The sequence below is a fragment of the Centruroides vittatus genome, unplaced genomic scaffold, assembly GCF_030686945.1.
Source record: "Centruroides vittatus isolate TY-2023 unplaced genomic scaffold, ASM3068694v2 contig_1078, whole genome shotgun sequence".
Classification (NCBI taxonomy): domain Eukaryota; kingdom Metazoa; phylum Arthropoda; class Arachnida; order Scorpiones; family Buthidae; genus Centruroides; species Centruroides vittatus.
In genome coordinates, this window is record NW_027120693.1 from 900,819 (window position 1) to 924,139 (window position 23,321).

The 23,321-nt window shown below is 33.1% G+C and overlaps 1 protein-coding gene across 3 annotated transcripts in view; it reads left to right on the forward strand.

The window, feature by feature from the left end:
* The first annotated feature begins 8,808 nt into the window (after positions 1-8,808).
* Isha (Insulator su(Hw) mRNA adaptor) overlaps positions 8,809-23,321 on the forward strand; it is a 73,446-nt gene continuing 58,933 nt past the window's right edge. For all 3 annotated transcript variants that reach the window (XM_067268898.1, XM_067268908.1, XM_067268919.1), the window contains exon 1: positions 8,809-8,993. In XM_067268898.1, the coding sequence (XP_067124999.1) occupies positions 8,964-8,993 (30 nt within the window). In that variant the 5' untranslated portion in view covers positions 8,809-8,963. The remainder of the gene's footprint in view (positions 8,994-23,321) is intronic.

Here is a 23,321-nt window from a genome sequence, read left to right on the forward strand (position 1 = left end):
TAGTCTAAATGCACTAAAGTTAATAACTTTTGCCCAGTATGAAGATGTATTTTCATGCAAAGTATATATCAAGGGTGTTCAATTTGAAAATATTTCACCAATTTCTTCTTTGCAGCAATTGTTTTAACATATTGCTTGAGTCTGATGTTCCTAACTCTGAAAATGCACTAGCAGAATTTACAAGGAAATTTGATAAAGGTGGTCTATCATATCCCACCAAAGAACTGCAGGTCTTAATGATGAAACTAGAAGATAATTATACTTTTTCATTTAGTGTAAGAGAACTGCACAAGAATTTTGTACAAGATGTTTTGAATGATTTAATTTCAATGAAACGTATCAATTTAGTTGGCTGCAGTGAACACAGAGAAATTGTCACTAAATATATTGTAAAATTTTACTTACTTACTAGATTACATTTTCTCATAAAGGGTCTAAATAAATCTAAAGAATACAATAGAAAACAAAAATTCTACCTAAAACAGAGACAAATCACATAGCCTAATTCTGCAGTTGCAGTATGATAGCTAACAATAAATGATTTCATCCAAGTTTCTGACCTAATTTTAATTTTACTGACTTGTGTATTTTTAATTTAAAGTTTTTACTCCACTGTAATTTTTAATTCCTTTCTTTTTCTTGAAAAGGGTGAGAAATCTACATGCTATTAATCTAAATTTTTTAAGAGATATTTTTCAAGTTTTTATTCAATGTATGAGTAGTAACATGAATTTTGTACCATTTTGAGAAACAGCTGCACATTAATAAGTTTAGTTATTGTGTGCGGATACTTGGCAGTAGGCTAACAATTGTTTATTTGTTACATACTTAATTTTGTAATTTTATATTGGAACAATAAAGTAACATTCTGCCTTTATATTTTATATACTGTGTAGAATTTAATTGTAATTTTAATATTGCTTTATACTGTCACATAATACTGTGTGAATAGTATACAGTATTACTAGCTGACCCGGCCACGCGTTGTTGTGGCTCAAAATGTATCTATTATAAATGTATAACACTTCCCCCGTGGGGGGAATTTCAAAAAATCCCTTCTTAGTGTACATTCTCTTGACGTACCCTATTAAAACGCAATCAAAAACGCATCTAAAATAGTATAATAAAAGCCGAGTTCTTCACAGTAAGCCTTAATCCCGTCACTTTTCCCGCTGGGGAATATCGAAAAATCCCTTTTTAGTGTATATTCTGTTGACGTAACCTATTAAAACGCAATTAAAAACGCAAAAAACCGCATGTAAAATAGTATAATAGAAGCCGAGTTCTTCACGGTAAGCCTTAATCCCGTCCATCTCCCCCCACTGGGGAGAATTTCGACATGTATATTATATAAAAACACGTGCGTATTCGAATGCAACGCTGTGTCAAAATTTCAAAGGAATCGGTAGGAACAAACGAACGTTATATTTTATTTATATAGATAGATAGAAAATGATCTGCTTCAGTCCATTCTCACAGAAAAGCAAACTTAGGTCGTCGGAAGTTAGCGCCATCTGTTGGACATAAAAGCCTTAATCCATATATAAATATATTTTTGAAAGGGGAAATGTGTAGGGTATGAAAAATAGATAGTAGCCGATTCTCAGACCTACTGAATATGCATATAAAATTTGGTAAAAATCGGTAAAGCCGTTTCGGAGGAGTAAGGTAACTAACATTGTGACACGAAAATTTGTATATATAAGATGTAACTGATAGAATAGAACTTATTAGGCAAATGCTAAGCCCTCACAGTGGAACACGTTCACAAAGCCATATAAAAGTTACATTTTATTATTAAAAGTAGGATAAATTCTATATTTTTTAGTAAATATAAATAAACCTTGTTGGTAATAACAAGAGTAGAATACTCTTGTACTCTAAATAATACTTGTTTGTACAGTACTCAACAGTTGTAATGTAAAAATAGACAATTCAGTATAGGCTATTTGATTTAAAAAGAATCTTAATTAGCATTAATAAAATCTAATTCCTTTATGTATAAATGTTAATAAAATGATACTATATAATAATTGATTGCTTGTGATATGATTTATTATCGATCTAAATTCTTTTACTACTAAAAATCCAACTTAAAACCAATATAAACATAGGATGATACAGCCAACGTAGCACAACGATTGACAGCAGCGTCTCTAGCGGCAACCTCCAATAGAGGGACAGAAAATAAGCTCGATTTCGACACTATATTTTCTAGCCACTTTACGACAGGAAACGTTATCTTGTAGAAGGTGAAACCGTTTTGGATGCTGGACACATCGTATTTTGTGGATTAAACTCTAACAACAACACTGAACATAGTTTTATTTATCATAATAGTTATGTTTTTATATTACAACATGGTGTATACTGCTTAAAATATTTAAACACTTCTCACCGTTGCACGTTAACAGGTGAGAAGTGTTTTAATTCTACACACGATAGTCTTTTATTTTATTTTTAAATAATAATTCTTATGTAGTCATGACGTAACGGTAATATTCCTATTCAAGTTTGAAAATTATTCTCTTGAAAATCTGAAGCCGTCCACATAAAAAGAAAAAAATATCTAATTTCTTTTTTTGTAAATGGACATGCCTGTCGAAAAATTGTTTTTGTACGCAGATCGGAAAGAAAATAGGTAAATTTTCTATCTTCATATACATATGTCGAGATAACTTTCCAGTCAAATTTTTAAAAATATTCTTAATTGAAAATATAAGTTAATTTACGTTTTTTGTTTTCATTTTAGTATTATGCTCGGCTATCACATGTTTACGAAAACCAGACAGCCCCGCTTTGCACGTGCATTCTCCCCGTAATTGAGATGTATTTAAAACGACAATATCTGAGATTGCAACACTAAAGCAACAATGAACTTTCAGTGTTGTTGTTAGAGTTTAATCCACAAAATACGATGTGTCCAGCATCCAAAACGGCTTCACCTTCTACAAGACAACGTTTCCTGTCTCCGATACAGTCTAGAATTTGACATAAATTCAATGTATTTAATAAATATATAAAAATATAAATACGACTATACAAAGATAAAACTTGCTTCTGAAAGACAGAAGCAAAGTTTTATCTTTGTATAGTCGTATTTATATTTTTATATATTTATTAAATGTAAATAACGCCGGCCATGTACTTTTGTAAAATTCGCCGACTTTAAAGGGGGATACAATTAATCCCGCGTCACTGACACCAGTGTAAGATTTGGACTGGTGTAGACTGGGCTTAAATATCCCGCGTCAGGATGAGCTTAAGGGAACCCGTGTATGTGGGCGGTTGCGAACGAGCCAAATGATGACAAGTGTTTACATGCGGAAAACCGTTTATTTGGACGAATACATGCTTACATCGGTTAGATTGTTCCAAATCTCGGCGATCTTCGGTAACGTGAGAGTTCGGCAGGTAGATCTATCCAGTCCCGGGCGGACGAGAAGGGCTGTTGGACGATGGTGACGGGCGGTGACACACTTAAAGTTCCGAGTGACGACACTACACACACTGTCCTAATCCACAAGAGGCATGTCCGTCATTCTGAAAAAACTCCTTTTGACATTGAAGTCCCAGTTTTTATACGTTTTTCTCGTGTACTATCCACCTTGCGGATTGGTCCCTCGTCCCTTTCCTCGCTTCCCGATTGGTCTCTCCTTTGTTTTCAAGCGCAAAACGAGACCATGTCGGGTCGCGGGAAAGGTCCGATTCGAGGTGTCTATTTGACACTCTTTGTCGACTATGCTCCAAGATTGTTGATAGAACCACAACACCTGCACTCATAATTTAATCCGTTGTTTGCAATTGATGTCATTTTGGAATTCTAACGATCACGCGATATTTTTCTATCTCTCCAATTTTTCCCTTTTTCTGAAATTGTTTTCCTAAGTTCAATTTTTTCCTTTGAATACTTGTGTCAAACTTATACCTCTTTATGAGTGCGTGTGTCAGAGTTCTACCTTTGGATTGAACATTAACAGGTCGTTTAACACGCGTTGACGTCATCCCGAGACTCGTTGTTTACATTTTTCGTTACGTTGTTTTGATTAAGAGTTTTTTTTCTCTCTCTCTCTTATATAATTTATCGTTATTTTTTTCACAACAGAATTCTGCATTTTTGCGATTTCGGACCTCGTCTGGGTCCTTACAAATAGGTTTAATTAAAATAGTAGTGTGGAGAGTAGTAAAAGTAACTACAGTAATAAGTTTGTAAAAAAATATACATCAATAATTCATACAAAAATTCCTTCGAAATGTCTGCTTATAAATACAAATGCCACATAAAGTCCAATACATACTGGAAAATACTTAAAACCTAGTAAAAACTAGGGCAAATTATAAGCCGTTGTTAGTTATTCATGAAAGCTATATTTTAGTATGGGTATACTATAGATTACTCCCTATGGAATTTCGTGTGTTTGGGTATATATCTGAACTCAGAGGACCGAGACGAGTTCAACGATACTCTACTTTTGGATCGGAGACGAAAAATAAAAAAGTTATCATACTTTTTTCCGGCGATCGCGCGATGATAGGGAGTCGCGTCGCTCTCCGCTAAGTCGGCCTTGCTATCGCGATCGGGAGTCCCGTCGCTTGCCGTTAAAATTGCCTTTAGTAGACGTTTCCCCCCTTTTTTTACTTTGTTCAAAAACTACCGTGAATCGATCACTAGTTTAGCACATGGCGGCGTGTGGTGGCGCCCATACGAGAGGTCAGTCGGGCCGCCATGTTCGCTGCCATAAGTAACATTAACCGAAATGGCGATCGCGCGATGATCGGAAGTCGCGTCGCTCTCTCCGCTCTCGTATCGCGTGTTTAAAGCTCCGGGAGATGACCGTAGTCCGACGTCACGGTTTGCAGACTTTACCGCAAGATGGCAGTACTAGCAACTACGGTGCCGTCTGCATGAGAGCATTAAAAAAGTATGGTAAGTGAAAAAGTGTGATAACTTTTTTATTTTTCGTCTCCGGTCCAAAAATAGGGTACCGTTGAACTCGTCTCGGTCCCCTGAGTTCAAAAATATAATCAAAATCCTGAAATTCCATAGGGAGTAATCTATAGTACACTTTTTAGTATTTATGTAAATGTAAGTTTGCCGACATCGTGCAAAAATGTCAGGAGGGTCGTGCGGTCGCGAAGGGTCGTATGTGGGCGATCGGCACTGAGATAGACTCTACGGTTACAAGACACGAAAGAAGCTTACAAGATTTCCGCGTTCTTGGAAGTTCTACGTCGGCAGAGGCCTCTGGGTCTTCCTCTCCTTTCCAAGACAGTCCCATTTTGAAGGAATGTCCCTGGTTCGCGAATGGCCAGTTTCCTCTACGTCTCGACGACTCCGGGACGACGCGGTCGACTTCCGTTGATGGGAAGAAGTCGATCCGAGGTCGGGAGACGGAGACGAAGATGGGTACGAGACACACACACGACAACAGATCCCGTCACTTGAAACTTTCAGAAGAACAAGCCGTTGCGTCCTTGAATTTTCAAGTTTTATCCGATTTCCTCTGATTCCACTTTCCCAATGGTCTCTCCTCGTCACCTAGTGACAATTCGAAACCTTTCGGGGGCGCGGGAGAAGTGAAAATCGAAGTTTAATTCGGTTCCCATCCGGAGATAGTCGATCTTTGTTTTCCCATTATTCTATTGTTTAAAAGTTCTTGTCGTTTTCATCAAGAAAAACTATTTCTAACTTCTAGTTTTTTCTCAAAAAAAAAGAAAAAATAATAATAATTTTGTCATTAAAAATAAATGATTTTAACGCGAATTTCAGTGAGGTTCGGACCTGTCCAGAGCCTCACATAAAAATGCTGAAATATTCTGAATGATTGGACAAAATTTGATTACAAATTTTGACCAATCACAGCGCAGGTTGAAACTACTTTTCCTTATCTTGGTTGTATAAAAAATTCGCGCGTGGGACTTAACATTTGATGATGACTGCATACGAAACTGAGACCAGTGACGTCTCTAATTCGCTAGTTTTGGAGGAATGTATGAGTATAATAGCCGACTCAGTAACCAAAATTCCCGACTAATATTTGTGTACTTTATTCTGTTTTTAAAGTAGTAATAGCGAGTGGTTTAGAAGTTTTTAAAAAAGATATGGCTACACGCCTATGTAAGCTAATGAGTTATTAAGTTTAAACCTTTAACATCGATTTATAAATTAACAAGAAACTTCAAATGTTTAGAAACTACCCCGTGATTTATTAAACTTCCTCAATTAAAACCCGCGGGGGATTTATTTCCTACCCAAGAGTTTGTTAGACTGACTTTCTTGTCATTAAATTTCGGGGGTTTATATTTTTCCTAGCTCAAGGGTCTGAATCCGGAGGTAAAAACTCCAAAATGGAAACTGACGCTGGTAGTTGGTTGCGAGTTTGCGACTCACAAATGGCTGGTCCCTTGGAGTTTTCCGGGTTTTACATGTCTAACACCTGAATAGGAGGCAGTTTTCCATAAAAGTCCTCCCGGGAGGCATCCCCTTCGGGATATTGCCCATGTGTTGTGTAAGATTCGCCGACTTTAAAGGGGGATACAATTCATCCCGCGTCAGGATGAGCTTAAGGGAACCCGTGTATGTGGGCGGTTGCGAACGAGGCAAATGATGACAAGTGTTTACATGCGGAAAACCGTTTTTTTGGACGAATACATGCTTACATCGGTTAGGTTGTTCCAAATCTCGGCGATCTTCAGAACGTGAGAGTTCGGCAGGTAGATCTATCCAGTCCCGGGTGGACGAGAAGAGCTGTTGGACGATGGCGATGGTGACGGGCGGTGACACACTTAAAGTTCCGAGTGACGATACTACACACACTGTCTTAATCCACAAGAGGCATGTCTGTTCTTTCAGAAAAATCCTCTTTGACCTCGAAGTCCCAGTTTTTATACGTTTTTCTCGTGTACTATCCACCTTGCGGATTGGTCCCTCGTCCCTTTCCTCGTTTCCCGATTTGTCTCCCCTTTGTTTTCAAGCGCAAAACGAGATCATGTCGGGTCGCGGGAAAGGTCCGATTCGAGGTGTCTATTTGACACCCTTTGTCGACTATGCTCCAACATTGTTGATAGAACCATAACACCTGCACTCATAATTTAATCCGTTGTTTGCAATTGATGTCATTTTGGAATTCTAACGATCACGCGATATTTTTCTATCTCTCCAATTTTTCCCTTTTTCTGAAATTGTTTTCCTAAGTTCAATTTTTTTCTTTGAATACTTGTGTCAAACTTATACCTCTTTATGAGTGCGCGTGTCAGAGTTCTACCTTTGGATTAAACATTAACAGGTCGTTTAACACGCGTTGACGTCATCCCGAGACTCGTTGTTTACATTTTTTGTTACGTTGTTTTGATTAAGAGTTTTTTTTTCTCTCTCTTTTATATAATTTATCGATATTTTTTTTTCACAACAGAATTCTGCATTTTTGCGATTTCGGACCTCGTCTGGGTCCCCACAGTTGCGCTGCATTTTCCCACCAATCCAACCCAATCTACCCTCATCATGAATAACCCATCACATTTCCTATCAAAAACAAAACCGATTACTCTTTTCATGACAGTCTAAAAACCACTAATGAGGACGGAGATCCATCACATTTAGCACATCGACTGGACTACGCGGTGGGTTAGAGGATTAGCAGGGAATTTGGAGGGATGAAGCTGTGTAACAGTGGAACACATTGGTCTTAAAATCAGTAAAGAGAAGACAAAATGTACGAAATGTCATCGTGTCAGATTTATATAATTTATGGTCTTACAATAGATAATTAACATGTCCTTCCAGCATTTGTCAAACGAGAATAAGCTACTTTTCATCCAGTTGTAGAGAGAGACTGTTTTATTAGTTGTAAATACTTTAATTGTTTATTGCACCTCTGGTATACCCCTCTCATTTGTGAATGATTCGAGTGGTTTAGTCTAGTTTAACAACTGCCAACTTACGTTGAAAGGACTATAAAAATACTAACAATAAAATATTACTCATAAAAAAAAGACCTCAGATTCAACTAAATTAGCTTATTTCGGCCAATATTATTTGTATACTAACAGGGCCATCGAATGCAGAAACTAGGGAATTTTCCCGATAAGGGAAAAATCTTGGGATACAGTGATTACTCCCTCTCGTTATTTTTACTAGCAGAAAATAAAACTTTTAAGACCGCTTTTTATTGATAAATATTCTATGTATTTTATTCGTTCAAAAAAAAAAAAAAAAAAACAAAGATAAAGGGGTCGGCTAAGAGACAAAGGAAACGCGGTCTACCCGGGATCCCTGCATATTAAATGCACTTCTATTTGTTTATATTTAAAATAATAGAAAAAACTATTATTTTGTCTCCGAATGGCAAATTATTAAGAAAAAGTAGAACTGTACAGTAGATGCCATCCCGTTGACCGTGATTGATTGATTTATTGCACCCGTCTCTGGTCACTACTTGTTGCATCTTCATTTACTCTACTTATAGCACCGTTTATAACCTCATTCAGCAGCTAGCACCTAATCCCCAAGCCATAAAAATTACTTTTCCTTTCTCCAAGTCGACTAATTACCAAAAGTACGACTCCGATATATTTTATAATTTCGATATTCCTCCATTATCGTGTAACAAATAAAATTATTAATAACAAAACTGGTATTTATAAAAATATTAAATTACGACATACATACGCTAATATTACATTAAATAATTATAAATTATTAATATTAAAGACCAAACGAAAAATATATATATATATATATATATATATATATATATATTTTTTTTTTAAATTTTATTTTATTTTATTAAATTCATATTTTGCAGATGGCGCCACACAGATTACCAATGGGACGGCGAATCTGTCGGTCGAAGTTGGGGATGTCGTTCGCCATTTTGAAAATACGAAAGATAGTTCATATGAATCGTTGATGAAGTTGTGATTATTTTAATAGATTGTTTGTTTGAAAATTAGACGTCGCCAATATGGAGGTGGTTAGAGCATTCAATAACGAGGTAAAAATTCCTTAATGTAGTTATTACGCGTATAAACGGCGGTCTTTTGTTTCTGTACGTCCGTTAGGCCTAACATTTCGATGAATGAAGGCCTGAATTGTCGAAGCGATCGGTTAAAACGTTTATAATTTTATATTTTAAGGCGATCAATGGCGTTAACTGTACACGTTTACGGGTTATTTATTAAAAAACGGGTGTTTTGCAAACATTTACGTTAGAATTGTGAAAGTTGTTTTAATTCCTCACCGTTATACCCTTTCTGTGTTTCGTCAGGAAGCCGCTTGTGTAACGTGCACATGTTTGTCACGTTACATTCGCGTGAATTTACGCGTAATTGACGCGAAGTTAGTGTTATTTTAACATCTTAACTTGTGTAGATTATGTATACACCATCGACACTACTCGATGTAGTTACTTGTAAGGGGTATAAACACTCGTACTGTGTTTAACCTCACGTTAACACGTACTGTACGTAAGACGAATACGCGTGGTGTAAGCGGACTATATGAAAACAATTTAATAGGAAATATTTGATCAGTATTTATTTAAAAATAATTTTTTTTTTTTTTTTCCCCTATATTAGTTGTGTTTTTGTTTTTGTTCAGTGGTATGTTATCCTTTGGCCACAAAGGGATATTTGTCTGGGGCCCCCAAACCAATCTTTTATGAGAAAATATTTCCTCTGAAAATTGCCCGAAGTCGATGCCGCGTGCGGGGACCCGCGATTCGAATTTGCCTGGACCTATGATGTGCCGCTGTTTAGATTTGACGACGAATATTAAAAAGCAAATTGTAGTGTACAAAATATTACATTATTTATATAAGATTAAATTGGTTTATGCTTTTTATTTATTTTTTATTATTTTAGTAAATAATGATAAAACTTCTGTACGTGTAAGAGGTGATTTAATTGTGAATGATGTAAATATTATCGAGGAACTGATACAAATTATTTGCTTTTGCGATGTAAAATATATATAGATTTAAGAAATAAATAGATCAATAGATTGGTTATTAGAAAATAATTTTTCATGTTAGTTTATTTTATGATATGAATCTAAGAAGCATGTCTCTGTGTATCTTAAAATGCAAGAAATTCTATATAATTTATATATCCAATTAAAATATCTGCTAATTATATAGTATGAGATTTACCGTTAACATTCCTTTTACATCATACTTATATAATACATTATGAAGACGTAACGTTCTTTTAATTACACGTTGCATATGTTAAACTTTTCTGGTTTAAGGTATTTATGGTAAAGTATTGATGTGACCAATGTTACGATAGATATGGAACTGCCTATAAGTGTTATTTTTACAGTCTATTGATTTTGAGCTTTTGCATGGTATCTGTAGGGTTTATCTGCTGCTAATCAATTTTCGTGCATATTTTTACATAGGATATTTTCCTACATATTTTGATTATTTTCTAAGGTTTATTTTCTAGTTAATGGCATTTGATTAATATTATTTTAATGGAATTTCAGCTTTTGTAAAATTTATAAGGTTGAATGGAGTAATTGTAAATGTTGGTATTGATTTTTCATTGTTTACTATTTTTTGCAGCTTAAAGCACAGCTGGATATTTCTTTTTTTTGAAATGGTTTTATCACCTTACTAATATTAATCACATATACCTGAAATTGTCTCTACCAGGCCGTATTAGTAGAGATACTTTTAAAAATGTTTTAAAATGTCCACATTTACATTTACCCCATCAAACTGGGGTAATTATAAATTCCCCAGTTTTTGTGCGTAGGATTCTAAATGTCTCTGTGGCAGGGGAAATTGTAAACGAATATGAATCTTTGAGATGCAAAACAAACAAAATTGGGCAATTTAATTATACCAAATGGACGAGAAATATTGTATTTAGGCAAGCTCAAACGAAATAATTTGATACAAAACTGTTATTTTTTATGTAAAAATTAAACTAACAAGTGAAGACTACTAGTTTCTAGTGCAGTTTTTAATAAAATCAATAATTTATCATATAACTGTTATCATGTAGATCTCAGTGCCCATTATAAGCAAGTAAAACTGTGTGAATAGACAATACAAAGAAGAAAACTTGAAAAGAAACACACCTGTAATTTTCCTGAAAAACTTAAGGCTAACAATATCATATATGTTAGCCTTAAGTCTGTCACAGCATATCATACTTAACACGAACAAAATTTAAAATAATAAACAAAAATTTAGCATATTGGATTGTTGCTAGAGACAAAATATTAAATTTATAATGGATATTTTCTTTGAGGTATTCTGAAGTATAACTCGGTATCAGATGCTCATAGTTAAATAAGCTTATTCTTGACTGTAAATGGTACTTATAAATACAAATCTGACTATAAATGCTGTCAGATTCATGTTTGTAAATACCATTTACAATTACTCCTCCTGCTTTTGGTATGGAGTAATTATAAATGTCAAATTTTGCAGTTTTTGTAGTAAAGAGCCAAGATAGGGAGATAAAAATTTTACCTTGTTTTGTATTGATTAATAAAGACTCCTTTATTAATCAATACAAAACAAGGTAAAATATAGCACAAAATGTCATTTGTAGATGACGACACCAAAGGTTACAAGCATAGAAAAATATTATTTTGGCAATAGCTGCAAAAAACGGAATAGCATCTCTGCTAAGTCTATAGACATTGAGGAAATTTGCCAAAACACATGGACATTGTGTATTTTAAAAGTGAAATGATGTTTGCGTTGTTTCTGAACAGTGTGATCGCTTAATTTTACGTTACTGTCCACTTTAGCGATTATGTTCTTTTAGTAAGGAAGGACATAATTGCTAAAGTGGGCTTCAATTTTTATGAAAAACTGAAACCAAGCTTTAAAAGGAGCTGAAAAGAAAATCCATTTTTATTTCAAAACTCTTTGACATTATTTAATGGGTAAAATTGTGTCGGCGTGAATTAAACCAAAATATTTATTCATTCGCCACATGGGAAATTTGCAAATTAATGAACTGTGTTTAAAAACTTAACTGAATTGTCTTGATTAAATAACTAAATAGAAGTTTTATCATCATTTTATAAACATTATTTTTCATATTTTTTGTAGATATATTTCAACATTAATATTTTTATTTTATAATAAATTTTAAAACATCATAAAAATGTGATTGTGCTTTTAGAAAATAACAATAAAAATAAAAATCAGTCAAAAACTGAAAAAATTGTATGATTTTATCATAAAGATTTTGTATTTTTGGATGTCAAAACAACCTGTTAATTAGTGCCCCATGCTAAAAATAGGTCATTTGAGACATTGACTTCAATTTTATTTCTATTAATCAATGTAATACATCAAGTTTATAATTGTGTATGGTATTCTATGATGATACATGTTTAAATTGAAGCATTTTTTTAATTTAAAATATTTTTATATTAATTTATCAGTATAATATTGATCATCACGTTATAAAGTTGGCCTGTTTAGTTATTTGTATGATTTAATTTGAACTTTCCAAACTACATAGTTGTAATTATTAATTGGTTCATAAATTGTTGTTTTATTTTGAATGTGTGCAAGTAAGCAATAATTTTCAGGAAAACTTTGGGTCCTGAGAATATTTTGCACCAGATTTTCAAATTACTCTGTATAATGATAGGCAGAAAAAAATTAAAAATACCCATATTTATAATTATCCCAATCAACCTTGTTTAGTAGAATTTTTTTATGTTATATTGTTATTTAGCAATAATATAGCAAAAATTTTAAGTAATAAATTTACATACAAATCCTACTATATACAGGATTTATTGAAGAATAAACCTTTTATTTAAAAAGTATTATTTTGAATTTTAAATGATAATTAAAATGACATCTTTTTGGATTTAAGTTATTTTTTAAATTCTAATTCAGTTGTTGAAACAGAATAAGTCATCGAAACTCTCTCATCCTGCTCAAGTAAATTAGTTGGCTGTAGAGCTGTAGATTGATTATATAAGTGAAGAGCAAAACCAAAAGCATCCTGACTTAAAAGATCTACTGTGCAGCCTATGAGAGATAACTTCAGAAGTCTGATCTTTCTAAAAGAGGATAGTAGACTTCTAAAAGAAAGCTGGGAAATGTCTACCTGAAAAAGATCTGTGCACTTACAAATGAGATTCAGAGGAGTTCCTTTAGCAGAGCTGCAAAAGTGGCAAAAGACAGAGGGGGAAGTTTCACTCAGCACAAATGTTTGTGAAAGTGACCTAAACTAGTCACAATCCCAACCAAGAAGCAAACATAATTCTTGCTAAAAGCTAAAATATCCACAGTGAGCAAGCAAAGCAGAAATGTCTTATTGCTTTAAACCAGAAGTTACCTTAACTGCTTTAAATGATTAAAGATAGTTCAGTCTTAAACAGGTCTAGAAAAAATATAAAGCAGGAATAGTTGGGAAAGGGGAAATGGCAGACAGTGGTTGTGTAAACTCTAGCAACTCTTTGCAATGATAGAGACGAGATTACACTTTTGAAAAATCTGGAGTTTATGCTATACCCTTACAAAACACACTAACTGGGTATAAAGTAGGAAGCTTTATACTCCTTTGTGTTGGTTTCATAGACCTACAAAGGAGTAAGAAATTCCCTATTGGCCAGTAAATCAGCACTTATATTACCAGCAATTTTTTTCATGTATTGACATCACAAGAAAAACTCTATTGTGGGCAGCCAATTTATTGACGTGAAAACAGAACACCCAATTCTTTATTAACAGCCAATTCCAATTCTACTAAATTTTGTGAAGAAACTAGATATAGGAGTATTTATTTATGCTGTTTTTAAAATACCTAATAATAAGTCTTAAAAATATAAAAATAACATAAATATCTGATTTGTTTTTGGTAAAAGCTAATATTTTTTTATTAAATTATTTTGATAATTTTCTTTAAGTCAATATAATAATTAAATATGATCTTAGTAATAACTTGTTTTATCATTAATTTGTTTATTAACTTTTATTTCTAAGGCCACTTTTACAGGAATAATTTCATTTGTTAACATTAATCAGTAAATTAACTAGGCTACTGGTGAAAACACCTGTTAGAATATTGGCAGAATATGTTAGGGCAGGGATGGCGAACCTATGGCACGCGTGCCCAAAGTGGCATGTAAGAGAAATCATCTGGCACGTAATGTGTCATATGATTTCTGTCTTTTTCAATCAGATTTTTTACATTTATTCGAATTAAAGCATATTCGTTTAATTTCTTTAAATATGATTATTCGAAGGCTAAGTCATTGGCACGCATTAACATCTTTAAAGTTAAGTATGCATACAGTATGGCACACGGACTCAAAAAGGTTTGCCATCCCTGTGTTTGGGTATTTTCCTTCATTTGTTGGATTGCACCTTTGAATTTCAGTTCAAGCTTGAATAATGCTTGTTTTTTTTTTGTATTTACTCCAAATTTATTTAAATTTTATTGCTAAACTTTACTAATAAAATGAACAACCAGAATCTTATTGGGCTATATTAAAGCTAATTAATAGGATATTAAGCAATTTGGCTAGCAGTAGGCTGCTTGTATTTCTTCCAATTCTTTTTCTAGAGTTGTCAAAGACTAGACATCTCCAGTTATTAACAGTGAAGGTCATCTCTTAGTTTAAAGCAGTAAAACATTTCTAACTCTCTGTCTTCTGTCTTGCTCTCTGTAAAAACTAAGGATATTTTAGCTTTAGCAAGAATTATTTTTGCCATTTGGTCACTTTTGTAGCTTTGCTGAAGAGACTCCACTGCATCTCATTTGTGAGTGCACAGACCTCTTTAAAAGTCTGCTATATTATTTTTTAGAGATCAGACTGCTTCCGAATTTCTCATATGAGATGCACAATCGGCCTTTTAGGTCAAATTGCTTTTGACTTTATTCCCGTTTGTACAATCTACTGCCCTTGAACAGATTTTGGCAAGCCATCCACACACTAAGCAGGAGTTGTGGGTTTGCATCCCACTCTGGCTGATCTTTTATTCCAGAATAATTTAAATTAAATTCATTTATTTCTAGTTATTTAACACAAGATGGCAGCTTATCCACCTACCTCTAGCCAAATTGTTTAATATATTATTAATTAATTAGCCTTAATGTAGACAAATAAGAATCCAGCTGATAATTTTGTTATTTGAAGTAATTAAATAGGCTTTTGAATTAAGTAAATTAATCAGTCTATTTCGAATATTGAAATTTTTATGTAATATTTGTAATAATTAGACTATAATGCTGCTATTTTTTATCAGTTTGTCTTTTGACTGTTAAAATTACTGCTAAATTGAAATTCTTCTGTAAGCTGTGTATAGAGCTCTATCAAATGAACTCAGAATTTTGATGGTCAGCTCAGTTTAGGTCTCAGCTGGAGTCCAGAATTAGTCATTTTAGCATGAGGTAAATTTATTCACCTTATGCTTGTGTGATCTCTGGCCTTTGACAACATTTTATTTCAATTGTCACTTTTGTTTCTGCTACTGCTATAATGCAGTATCATCATAGTATAACTTTTCCAAACCATTCCATGTTGTAATGAATACATTCAGTACGTAATTAAATATTAAAATAAAAATATCAAAACTTCCTGTAATCATGGTCTAATCAGATAAAAGTTACTATCTTCCCCATCCATAGGTAGTTTTGGCAACTTATGATGATGATGGTTTTTTTTTATTCAATAAAGTACTGTACATCCAATTTATTGCACAGTTTTTGAATTTACATGTGTATTGTTTTTTCCTCTCTCTTCAGATTTTTCCTATTGTGTATTCTCTTGAGTTTTTGTGTAATTCAAGATAGTCTCATTCTTGTCCACTTTGAAATATCAGGAATCTAGTGTATGTATTATCTGATAAATTTGTGTCAAGCATCTAGTGTCAAGACTAGTATAGGTAGTGTTCATTTTGTTGGTTTTACAAAAATTAGACTTGCATTTGAGTAACAAGGATGTAAAGCTGTTGTGTCAGTGTGAAGTTTGTGATGGCTCTAATTATGAGAATGTAGAGCAGCTAGTTTGTAGGACCTGCCAAGGATTTTCAATCTGTATATGAATTGATCAAAGTATTTTTATGAAATTTCTTTGTGATGTACTGGTGTTCCATCTTGAAAAAAAGTGGTGATCAAGTAATTAATTAACGGTAGTTTTAGAAATTGCTCTGGTTTTAGTTTGATTCCAATGCTATTACTATTGATATCTTTTAAGAAGGAATCCAAATGCTTTGTTAGAATGTCAGTATGTGCAAGTTGTCTACATAGCAGCAACACATTTTTATGTGATCTGTAACTTTTGACAATAGACTCCACCTCCTCATGAGACCATTATTTCCACAATATACTGTGGAAAATGGACAGCTCATATGGTTTCCTGATGCGTGGATATAGACGTCATTCCAAGAGAAATAAGAGTTGTATAAGAGATTTAGATAATCAGAAATTATCCTAAGTTTGAAAGTTCTAAGCTTGTGTTTCAAATCAAAATTCTGGTAAGAGATAGGGTGCTTCAGTTTTGAGGAGATAGATTGACATAGTCATAACCTGTGAGAACTTCTTTTGTTAAATTCCATGTTCAGAGAAGTTGAATGACTTTCCAAGTATTACTCACCAAGTATGGTAACTTAATGTTCATAGTAGATAGACTTACATAGATTACATTTCAAATACATTGTGGGAATAAGCATCTCTGTTATAGATCTCAGGAGTCAGCCTTACTTTTAGGTATGCCGTGTCATAATCTGGGAGCAATATTCTTCTAGGATGGCAGTAATGTAGAAGCACAGGAAGCTTTTCATTTTTAAGTATATGACACACTTGTGTTGTTAACATGGAAAAAGGATCCTCAGATAACCTGTGAACCTGTATCTTGTATTTCCTCAAATTGAAGAAATACCTGCCACTTAATTCATCCACAATATAAAATTTTTATTGTGTTGCATACAGAATTAAGTAATTACAAAACTATTTATTTTCAGTTTGTATACATCAAGTTTGACTGTCTTAAAAAGGAAAATATTTGACAAACTTTCAATTTTTTTTTTTTGAATATTTTTGAGTAATGAATGCATGGCATTTACAATTTAAATGTACAGTACCAGTATTGTTCATGTGCATAATTATAAAATAAAGCAATTAAAGTTGACACTTATTTTACTTTGAGTTTAATGATGAGTCCATATATCTTAAATATTTGGTTGTATCTTGTAAAACTTGCATTTCCTTGCTATACATTTTTAGTTTTTCTTTTTTATTCATCTGTAATCAAAAAACTTTTTCTGGTTATCACAGTAACTTTTGGCATTTGTTGTTGTTCCACAAGGCAGGAACTCAATAAACAAAATACCCTTTCTGTTCCAAAAACTGATGCACATAAGTGTCTTGGGAGAAAGCACCTGCTTCACTTTTTTTGTCTTTGAATAGTCAGTATACTTTCACTCTACTGATTCCTGCTTAGTCTTTGGTGTTGATTGTTTAGTTCGAGTTTCAATGTCTCTAACTTTATTGTTTAACAACTTATCGCCATTTTTGGCCTGCAGGTCTAAGAATGTGTGTCATCATCATTCTTTGTTTCTTGTCTTTGTCTGCGAGATGTTTAGGCATCCATTTTGAACAAACTTTGTGATACCCTTATAGAAATTAAAGAAGGAAGAATGAACAAGGTCTAATATAGCAGCTAGATGTTTAGAAGACTCTTCCATATTTGGCAGGAGGAAGTTGCTGAGTTTACAAAAACAAAGCTCAGATGAATTGAAGGAAACAGAGAGACAAAGTTATAAACAGTTTTAAAGGTGTCCTCAGAGACATTAAGTTGCCGTAAATTACTTAGCACTTTCTTGGGACTGGAAATGGTTTAGGGATGTTCTTCCAGTCTAGTGATGATGTATGTGTTTAGCATTCTCTCCATACAAATGGATAGTAATATGAAAGCGTCTTCTAAACTAGTGGTTCTCAATCTTTTTGAAGTTGGGGAACACTAAACTTTCACATTTTTTTTGCATGGAACACTAAAGTTTGACATTTTTTTTCTTGCAGAACACTTACAATACATCAGCTTTAAAGCAGGGGTGGCAAACCTTTTTGAAATCAAGTGCACTCGGTCTAGTAGATGACGACATTGGCATTTGCTAATTACATTCCCATACAAAAATTATTTTACATGTATTGATTTTTCTTTTGCAACAATTTTTTAATTTATATTTGTTTTTTCACAGAACACTTGAAGTGGCTTCACGGAGCAGCCATGTTCCGCAGACCACAGATTGAGAACCACTGTTCTAAACATATATCTGCTGTATTAACCATTGTGTACTTTGTATGTCACTCTTCCTTCTTTAACTACAAGAGTATTATAAACAGTACATACAAGGCAGGACACATCATATCTATGGTTAGCCCTCTTCCAGGGACATTGTATGAAATGGTGGTGAGGAAACTCAAGAATGGTAGCCTATCTCACTTTTGAGACCTAATTATTTTATACAATAGATATGTTGTTGACATTTTAATTGTGTTGGCAAAGCAAACCAGATGTTGAAGGCTTTTGCTGATGCTTCAGCCATTATGCATAAGGTCTCCTTTCGTCTTTTCAGGATGAACAAGGAAGTTATGAACCTTGAGAGATTGGTGCCTCACCACAAAAATTTATCATAAGAAAACAATATTCCATTCTTTCCTAATCAGTCACACGATCTATACCAATACAATATAGCCACCTTTTGAACTCTAGTTAAGAGGGCTTTTATGTACTGAACATCGGCACAAGATAAAAATAAATTGAAATTAATTACGTCTGTACCCATATACGTGGCTCTCATTAACAAATTTATATATAAATACTAGCAGACCCAGCCACGCGTTGTTGTGGCTTAAAATGTATCTATTATAAATGTATAACACTTACCCCGTGGGGGAAATTTCAAAAAATCCCTTCTTAGTGTACATTCTCTTGACGTACCCTATAAAAATGCACTCAAACACGCATCTAAAATAGTATAATAAAAGTTGAGTTCTTCACAGTAAGCCTTAATCCTGTCCCTCTCACTTGCAAGGAAATATCAAAAAATCCCTTTTTAGTGTATATTCTGTTGACATAACCTATTAAAATGCAATTAAAAATGCAAAAATCTGCATGTAAAATAGTATAATAGAAGCCGAGTACTTCACGGTAAGCCTTAATCCCGTCCATCTCCCCTCAGTAGGGGGAATTTCGACATGTATATTATATAAAAACACGTGCATATTCGAATGCAATGTTGTGTCAAAATTTCAAAGGAATCGGTAGGAACAAACAAACGTTATATTTTATTTATATAGATAGATAGAAAATGATCTGCTTTAGTCCATTCTCACAGAAAAGCAAACTTACGTCGTCGGAAGTTAGCGCCATCTGTTGGACATAAAAGCCTTAATCCATATATAAATATATTTTTGAAAGGGGGGAAATGGTGGTTTTCACATATGCCAGAAACCTTCGCGGGAGTGTATTAAACAACTTCCCGAAGTTTCATGGCAATCGGATAAATGGTGTGGTAATGCGTGAAGGACAAACACACACACGCACACAGACATACATTTGTTTTTATATATATAGATAACCATCCTGGAAACCAGACACAATGTGAAGACAAGTTTGTTGTTGTTACATACATGGCATTAGGTTTCATATATTACAAAATTACCAGAGCTGCTAACATCAGAGGAGCCTGTAGAAGCCCTGTGGATTTTGTTAATTAAGAATGACAAAGAGCCTGTGGAAGAACCTTTGTTATCTGGAATATATACCATGTCTGTCCTTGATCCCAGAGTGTACCTTACCTTGGTATATGTTGGAGTAACTGCAAAAGACCTCAGTCAGAATCAAAGAGCATGAGTACAACATAAAAAAAAATCTTTCCAACACAGTGCTGATGGCCTACATGGAAAATGATGTATGCATTGAATTCGATCAAGAATTTGCTACATTGGACAGCGGATTCCACAACTCTAAAATAAAATATTAGAAATGTTAGAAATATGCAAGGCAAGAAAGAACTGGAAGACAATTAAAGACTGATTTCCCTCTCAATATCCTAGCGGGCATTGTTTGAGCTCCTGTAGTTTGCATTTTTAATCTATATCATTGTTATAATATTTACATCTTATCTTTGTTAAAAGATATAATTTTACATTTTATATTGTAAGTTTACATTTTTTCCAACAACTGTATGATTGTACTACTGTGCATGTGCAGGCTTCTACTGTCTGGAAGCTTTTCGTTTTTGAACTCGTTTGATGGTTCAAATTCATAATTTCTGTTTTACATTTGACATTCCTTGTAACTTACCCGAGGATGTCTGTTTGAAATGGACAAAAACGTTAATATTAGTAAACCTTATTATAAATTTGAATTGGTATTGGTGTTTGAGTGAGTCTTTTATGAAGTAATAATTCTGTTTTCTTAAGTGTTGGTGATATAAAATGCATTCTAAGTACTAACAGCATTATTCATTATTGGAGAGAGTTTTTATCTTAGATACAGTTTCAAACATAATTTAAGTAGTTAAATGAAGTAAAAATAACTGTAGTGATTGAATTCATTGTCTTGGCATTAACTTTCGTTAACAATAATTTTGTTTCTTATTCAGTTAGAAATTATATATATATTTTTCCCCCTACAGAATTATAATTTTTGACTAGTTGTAAAACTTAACAGATATCAAAATATTTTCTGGTGTTTTTCATATTGTTTTACTGATTAGCTAGGAAGAATTTTACTCAAAATACTTGGAAACAGTAGTAAATTTCTGCCATTGCTATCTCAGAAGTTGGATCAGTGTGGTCAAGTGAGAGGCAAATGTTGAGCTGAAGGGCATAGAACAGAAATGTATGATGTGGTTAATGTACTGGACAATCAGAAAAAGTGTTCTACTGTCTCTTGCATAATGATAGCATTACGAGTTACTAGGATAATTTGTCTGAAAATCAAAATATAAACTGTTAAGAGATGTCATACTTGTGTTTATGCAGCTAATAACCACTTCATGTTCTCTAGTTTTGTTTAAAAGATAAATATAATACATACGAAAATGTATGAAAAATTAAAATTGTGCTCTTATGGAGGTATTAAATTTTCATTATTTATTATTTCAAGTATAATGTTAAGCATAAACAATTTATTGAAATTGTTTTATGATACTTTAAGTGAACAATGATTTATTATTATTCTATATCTATTCTAAGATTTTTATCTATTCAGGTTTTGAGATGTCTAGATGGCTCTCTTAGATTAAACTTAAGCTGGAAGAAGAATAAATTTAATAAGTTAAAAACAATTAAAAATTTAATGCCAAAAGAAAATTAAAAATCTATCTATCTTTATTACATTGTAACTACTTTAAAAGTTTTTAATATTTTTTGTGATGCTTCACAATTTCAGAAATTTATTTTTCTCATAATTATGATTACATTTGTTCATAGACAATTAAATCCTGGAAATGTCAAAGATGTGCCAGAAAAAACTCTTTTAAATGAACATTGCTTTGTGCAGAATATGAATTTAAATTGTATATTTGACTTTCACCTTATGTAATTTACATGAAGTCAGGTGAACGTAATTTGATTTCTAGCTGTCTCATGCCAAGTACAAGAAATGATGGTATGAATTAGCTCTGTTGATGCATGTACTACAAGCTATGTGAATCATTGTTTTGTAATAGTAATTTTTAATATCGGTTACCTATATTTTGTACAGGGTTTCTATACACCTGGAAAGTCAGGAATTTTCATGAGTGTTCAGAAAAAGTCAGAGGATTTGTCTCCTTAGCTACCTTGTTGATTTTGTTTGCTGAATATGGCTGACCGAGTGTAGCCATCTGCAGTGGCATGAAGTAATGCTGCAACCTTTATTATGAATACACCAGAATCCATTTTTCTATCAAAACATTTTTAGTATTAGAATACATCACTAGATGTACAGATCTGTCTTTTATAAAATTTTTGTCTCTTGTATCTGCTTGACTGCCTTCCTTATCTGATATTGTGGAAAGCATCTACCAAAAACACTGAAAATTTTTCTGAGGCGCACAGTGCCAAACCTTGCACAATCACTTGTAATGAATTAATTTTAATTTTATGCATGTAATAAGTCTTACTTATTATTCTATTTTATTGTAAGAATATATTTTAAATTACTCAAAATCAAACTTTAAATCACATTAAATTGTTTAATTTATAAAAAAGTTTGTTTTAAATGATACGAAGAATACACTGAGTTCAGCGTTATATACACATTTGCTTGTCGCAAGTACTTTCGACGAACCTTATTGTCAAATTCTTCGTATTCTTCATACAGTATTTGGCGTGAAAATTATCATTGTGATATTTAAGTTTGTTTTAATGTTCCAGATAGTTAATATAAATGTTTACTTTTACTGAAAGTTGCATGTCAGTTTTAAAACTAACATTAATTGTTTGTGTGAAGAATTATTATAAACTGCAATACAGAGGAGAGCATTGCAAAACTCCGAGGATCAAACAGTCCCTATTATAATATACTGCCAGGTCAATCAGCATTTTTAATTGTAAGCATTTTGAGATTTTAAAAATGCTTTATCGTGAATTGAAAAAACCATGACGCCATGGGAATACAAGCGAAGCTTGAAGTTTCAAATCTTATTTTCTAATTTGCTGTAAAAGATGGTTTTAAAGTAGTAGATTGGAATGAGTTACCACTGTTATGGAATTTGTATTCTTTGCTAAAAGACTTGTCTAGTCAGCATGCTGAATACATTGCTATAAGTGGAAGCAGATTACTTCCCAAAAAGTTTGGTTCAACAAGGTGACTGGAGAAGGAGAGTGCTTAGAATGTGCAGCAGAAGTTGTTGAATTTGTGAAGACATACATAAACAACAGTACAAAGTTGTAAGACAAAAAGGTGGCTAATTCTTGAGACAGGCACTCAATGATCCCTTTATTAAAGTTAAACTTTTATTTTTTTGGTCAGTATGTACATAAAGTTAGAGTTTTCAGTTTGATTCATCCTGTCTTTATAAAGCAGTTGTTCAATTATTAATGAACCTGATGAGAAAGTGTGGAAAATGACAGGGTCACCAACAAGCAGTTTCTAAAAATAGATTTAGATGCTAATGAAAACTTTGTACATCTGAAGAATTTGGATATTGGTTTTGGAACAAAAAAGATTTTAAAAGAATTGAAAGTAAGTGACAAAGATGTTCTGTGTTTTCTAAGAGATTGTTGAAATGTGCTGGAAGTGATGATACAAAAAGTTATTGAGAAGGGACCAGTCAAATACAAATGTGTGAAGGCTTTAAGCAGCTAAGACCCAGAAATTATTAAAATGCAATCAA